This window comes from Ziziphus jujuba, chromosome 5 (assembly GCF_031755915.1).
Source record: "Ziziphus jujuba cultivar Dongzao chromosome 5, ASM3175591v1".
Classification (NCBI taxonomy): Eukaryota; Viridiplantae; Streptophyta; class Magnoliopsida; order Rosales; family Rhamnaceae; genus Ziziphus; species Ziziphus jujuba.
Window position 1 is genome coordinate 8,098,414 of NC_083383.1, and position 6,262 is coordinate 8,104,675.

General features: G+C 32.4%; 1 protein-coding gene across 2 annotated transcripts; it reads right to left on the minus strand.

The window, feature by feature from the left end:
* Positions 1-3,469: 3,469 nt before the first annotated feature.
* On the minus strand, positions 3,470-5,553 carry LOC107420294 (uncharacterized). Of its 2 annotated transcripts, none has more exons than XM_048475990.2 (2): positions 5,393-5,553; positions 3,470-4,376 (listed from the first exon to the last, which is right to left on the minus strand). In XM_048475990.2, exons 1-2 carry the CDS (start codon positions 5,536-5,538, stop codon positions 3,650-3,652), a joined length of 873 nt encoding a protein of 290 aa, XP_048331947.2. In that variant the 5' UTR covers positions 5,539-5,553; the 3' UTR covers positions 3,470-3,649. The 2 variants fall into 2 exon arrangements, with proteins under 2 accessions (XP_048331947.2, XP_048331946.2); XM_048475989.2 differs by lacking the exon at positions 5,393-5,553 and adding an exon at positions 4,823-5,364.
* Positions 5,554-6,262: the final 709 nt, after the last annotated feature.

A 6,262-nucleotide genomic window follows, 5' to 3' on the forward strand; every position in this document is an offset into this window, starting at 1 on the left:
ATATATAATAGAGGATGTTGTGATAATTTTGATAATGGGTCCCCATTCCCAACATATGGTAGGACTTATTAATGTTGAATGGTCCCCTTTGTCAAGTCTTCCCACTCTAAAGTGTTAATAATTTCTGCAGAATGGTCAAAATTTATCCTCATAGTGTCATTATCCTTATGTTATTGTTTCGCAATAATTGAAACAGTTTATCATGTTTCTTCTGCAATCACACAAACTCTATCTTGATCGCTCTTCTCTTGAACTATATCATAGATTAGATATTGTTATTCCATTTAAATCACATGGTAACTATACAAAATGTTTTTATATTTTATGTTAAAAAAATAACGTATTTTAATAAAATAAACATATATTTTTAATAATTATTGGATTATATTAAAAATTAAAATTAAAAATTAAAAAATGATCCAAATATCTTTAATAATATGTTAAACTCTTATTTAAAAATATAAAATTGATCAAAATATAATAATTAATAAATATAATTTTAAATATCAAATTTTCATGAAATTTAAAACTGAAGAAAATAAATATTATATTAGATCTTATATTAAAAGAGTTTTTTTTATCTTAATTATATATATATATATATATATATATATATATATATATATAACCATATAATTTATATTATATAGATAGATTTCCATTTTGAGAGTTCCCCGGGATCACATTCACCGACAGCCCTGAACGTGCGTGGGTCAAGACGTTCACAAAAAGTCAGCTTAAAGTAAAAGAAAGAAGCGGCAGAAGCACATGCCCAAAGTCCATTTTGTCCCGTACTTGCTACAATTACCAAATTCAAAGTACATATCCCATATACGACGTCGGTGCTCTCGGTTACCACACCCCTAGCAGCATGGGGGATTAAAACTACAAAATTATAAAATATATGGGCTTTTCTAATTTGTCCAAAATGCCTGACTTCCTAGGTGACCCTTCCATTTCATGCCTCTTTTCTTATTTATTTAATTAATACATTGAACTTTTCAACATCGAATACATTTGATTTTTTTTTTTTTTTTGGATAATTCATTTATATTTTGTTTCAGCCCAACGCCCAGTTGCTTCTCTAAGTTCAATGATCCATGGATATCAAATGTACCTATGAGCATAACCCAGTTAATTGGTCCTTTTGGTTCCAGCAAAAAAGAAAGAAAAAAGTTTGGTCCTTCTGGAAATGTCGGCAAAGCTTCCACAAATAACATTTTTTTTTTTCTTTTCAATTTTCAACGTTGATCATACATGGTTATAGTTCTCTTGTTTGTTAGATGTGGTCAGTCTCATTCGATTTTCAGATTTCAGTAGCGTATTGTTGTGAACTTGTGATGACATTTCAAATTTAATGATGCATGATTTTGTGTGTTTCACGTGATGTGTGTATAAATATATATATAAACACACGTGTGTGTTTGTGTTTTTACTAATAACCTTTTTTTTTTTCCCCTTTGAATTGTATCATATTCTTTTTACCATAAAATTTTTAAATATTTCTTTTGGGATTAAAATACCATATTTCGTCATAAATCAAAACTGAATTTTAAAAATTCTGTAGCGATTTCTACAAAATGCCATAACAACTTATTCATTTGAAGTCTAAAAACTGAAGAAGGATGAGTATTAAAGCATATAACCCAATTCAAGTTCATTTCTCATAAATTAGAGCTTTTGAAAATAATAATATTAGATTGTGGTTTAATATAAGCATCAGAGTTATACAATATTATAATCCAATTCTGACCTATCTCTCGCCAATTTATAGTTTCGCTTTTCACACACTTTATAGTTTAATATCTAATTAGTATTATATTGTGCCTATAAGGCAATCAACATGCATTCACAGAACATAATATTTTTTTCAAACCAGTCATCTTTACTAATTACTCTAATTTTAATCATAACTAACGGCCTTATTTCCCTTCTCATTTTATTTCGCCCATTACTTTATTAAAGTTTGTATACCCAACTATTTTCTTATTCCAGTATATATAAATATAAAAACTAAAAAAAAAATTGTCTGCAATAAGCCCTTTTTGTGTTTTTTTCGGGTGAATGTCAGCAATAAGCAATCTTATAAGAAACAGCTCAAACCAATCGAATCTGACATGAGTAAAGCCTTCAGATTTTGAGATCGAACCCAAATCTAACAGTGGATTACATGGTAGAAGACTGACAGACAAGTTAAAAAGACAAAAAAACCAAATGACGCAAGAAAAAATAAAGTAGGAGCATACCAACAATCATAGGCAAAAAGCAGAATCCCACCATGCCCTTTACTGTAATAATCCTGGAAAAAAGAAAAAAATTACATGTCACATACCATTCAACACGAAAGACATTGCTAGTGCCACTACCAATCTCCCAAATGTATCATCAAAACGTCCCCACAGATTGCACTTTGCATTTTGTTTCGACTCGCACTGCATGTATTTATATTTTGTACCATTCAAGTCACTGTAAAGTATTCACAACTCCATATGTAAAAGCCAAGATTGATCAAAAGAAAACTGATGAGGGGACTGGAATAAAGAGGAGCCGAATCTACCACGACGAGTCACAAAATAGTTCGGTCACTCTGTCACCATTTGCTTGTAGCCAAACAGATATACAACCTCAATAAGAGTAGACATAAACTAAGTTACAAGATTATAAAGAAAAAATATGAATGAGAAGCATCAATCCTCATCAGGTTTCTTATTGCCAAGAATAGTATTGTCCTATTCCCATGGAGCAAACACGCGCCTCGGGAATCTTCTCTGAGTATTCATAATCAAGGTGCCGAAACAACCAGTATCTTGAGGCTGGTGGACAGCAACACTCCGGTGACTATTCAAAAACTGAACAGAAAAATCAGTGTAGGACCACATATTGCAAAAGAACAATTAGATAAGCTCAAATTATGTTACCAGTTTTCGACATTTAAGCAACTAAATTGTTCAAAGACTAGTCACAAAAGTCTTATGCATTTACAACATCTAATGTCCCACCAGAACACTGTGAAGTAATGACCATAGTTGATTAACAATATTTAAATCGAAGTTTGTAATATCGCAAAAATTTGAAAATGAAATTTAGTAGTGCAGACACATATATGTATGTAGAAGTAGAATCAGTATATAGTCCAATATATATTCTGAGGGGAATGAGAAGAAACTTCAAAACAGTGCAGTCAAAATACAAATCTCATATATAGAAAAGCTATTCTGAAGATATATCCAAGCAGAAAATTTATAACGAACAAAATGGCATCCAAATTACAATTCTTGCAGCTACATCACTCGGCCAAAATATTACATTTCTTGAGTGAGAATCAAATGCTTTCATTCATCAAAGTGGTGTCTAAACATCCCCTTTCCACTATACTGTGTGTGTATCAGTGAGATACATACATATATATATATATATATAGAGAGAGAGAGAGAGAGAGAGAGAGAGAGATTATATTTTGCAGTTGCAGTTGCAGTTGCAGTATAATAATGCTCATGGAAAGCTGAAAAGGAGTATCGACAAATATAATATGAACAATTCCAGGATTGTAAAACTAAACAGAAAAGATGAACCAACAACTTTACAAATTCTTCGAGGTAGGAAACTCTAAATAACCACTAGCAGTTCCAACTGTGGTTGCATTTTTTATCTACTGCCATAAAAGAGCGAGAAGAACACAAAACCCAATAAATAAAAGCAGCCTCTTTAGGAAATAATCTTGCTGTCCCTGATGCCTATTTGGAGGGAATCTATGCATATGGCCACCATGAAATGAATTAGAGAATCCATAAGGAAAACCAGTGGCAGCACCATACATTGCAGCATCATGAAACCCATGCACCTGAAGATTTAATAATGAGGGGATAAGACCACCAAAAGCAGCAGAAAACGTGAAATTCCCAAATCTTGTAGTTGTCGTCGGTGCAAACCCTCCCAAGCCTCCCAAACCTCCCATGAATCCAAACCCGTGCTGGGGAAAATGATTTGGATCTGGTGGAGGGGCTGTTTCAGGTCTCTGTCCTGTGGGACGGTGTGGAATGTTATCATCGGGAATCGACTTTGATCTTGGATCAGTTGATGTCTTTCCCCTTCCATACAAAGGAACCAACTTGTCCTCCTCAATGAGGGCCTTGCAAACAGGGCAATCCTGCGAACGTGAGTGCACATGGAGCCATTTGTAAAGACAAGGCCAGCAGAAGAGATGGCCACATAAAGTTACAATAGGATCTTGAGCTAAGTCAAAGCAAATATTGCATTCAAAACTACCAGTATCATTGTTGTTATTGTTATTGGTTGAGCAAGAAGGGCCTTGGGATGGCCTTCTTGTTGATTCGCCAAACCCACTTGCCATCCCTGGACCCTCAAATCTGTAATCCCTATATCACAAAGATTACAAACTCAATTAATAGCAACCAATAGAACGTGACAGTTCCATTACGAGCAAAAGATTTACAAACTAAGTAAAGCTATCTAATCTATAGCAATTTCAAAATAGATGCCTCATTGAATTTATAATAGCAATAATTTCTTTTATTTAAAATAGAAGCCATGTTCGATAAGAATGTCTATTTTCGAAATAACATCTTCTACCTAGTTTTGTATGATGACATTATACATCAAACGCTCTCCTTTAATAAAAATTAAAAGTATGTTATTTCGTGGGTAGCACTAATTCATATAATCAAATCATAAATACATCACAAACACAGCAAATCAGAATATTATGCATCTAATTGCAATTCAAACTAAGAAAATTTTTTCAAGCCAATATATGATTTCAGACATCTACACAACCATAATCATAATGACTGAAAAAACAAACCTCGGCATCAAAATATATCACAGAAATAGCCGAAAATTCTAATTGAAACCTCTGTCAAAATTGAAGCTCAATGGTTTCAACAATACTAGCAAAGTAGAATGAAAAGGTAACCGCAATCCAGAGTCTCCGACGCTCCATTTCTTATAAATAAAGACCAAAATCAAAAGGCTAAATGGATCCTAAATCCAAATCCAAACAAGTTTACGAAATTCCATTTATATCCCATCGTCATCTCCATTAGTCAAACCCCAAACGGCTCTTTAGAATAAACAACAAAATTACACCGAAACTTCCAACTCCAAAATAAATCGAAAACCTAATAAGCCCCACACTCAAAACCCCCAAAGATCTATTCCATCACAATCGCAGCCAACAAACAAACACAACGTTTTGGAAATTTTTCGGATTTTAATTGTTCCAGAAGCAGACCATTATAAATCAAATTCCATTTATTTAAGAAAACATAGAGATTATTAAATCTAGTCTGTAATACATGGAAAAATATTTTTAAAAAATAAAAAATAAAAAAGTAAGAAATTCGATGGATTAACAGGTAGAGGAATTACCAACCTTAAAAAAGGAGAAATAGATCGATCGATCCCACGAACCGATCGATGACAACTTAAAAACGGGTAGTTGTGAGAGAAACTCTCAAAAACTTTTCTAAGAAATTCGTTGACGAAAATTATGTGCTTGGTGGAGAAGTACAATTGCATTTGGTGCGCACTACGCGGTTTGGTTTTGGAATCTTCCCATGAGAGAGAGGGATTGTTTCGTCTTCCCACGTGGCAACTTACCAATCGTGGATTTTGGATCTTCAATTGCTTACGGTTGATACGCTTTCTTGCCGAGATCAACGGTGGAAAAATTCATTAGAAACGTACGCACACCAATGGCGTGCGCGGAACTTTCATAACACGACGTCACTTTCAATATTCGTTGTTTTGGAGTCCCTCGTCTGTTAAACGGTGTGCGTCGCCTAACAACAATCGATGAAAAAATAAAAATTATTTCCATTTTAAGATAAAAATTAAATATTCCCCATTTATAGTAATTCTTTTATTAGACGGATTGGATTCTCTATCCAAAAATTAAAAAATAAAAAAAATTGCTTTCTCACAAAGTTTATCCCATTCACAATCCATTTATTCAAACCAAAAAATTTATTTTATATTATTATTATGAAAATAATATTATAATAATAATAATAAGAAGAAGAAGAAGAATGCTAATACTACATTCGTATTGGACGTTGGAAATGAAAAAAAAGGGCTAATTTAACAAGAAAAAAAAACTATAATAATTATTTATTTGGATGATTATTAAGAAAAAAAATAATTAATGTATTTATATTTTTATGAAAATATCCTAAATGTAAAATATCTTCACCAATTAGCTTTTAATTGATAAAAATAATATTAAAATATTTAAAAGTTTTAT

Excerpts from the sequence above, each read along its gene's own strand:
- LOC107420294 (XM_048475990.2), bottom strand. The coding sequence starts at position 5,538 with ATGCAATTGTACTTCTCCACCAAGCACATAATTTTCGTCAACGAATTT. Across the intron at positions 4,377-5,392 it reads TCTATTTCTCCTTTTTTAAG|GGATTACAGATTTGAGGGTC; the intron begins GTTGGTAATTCC and ends TTTGTGATATAG.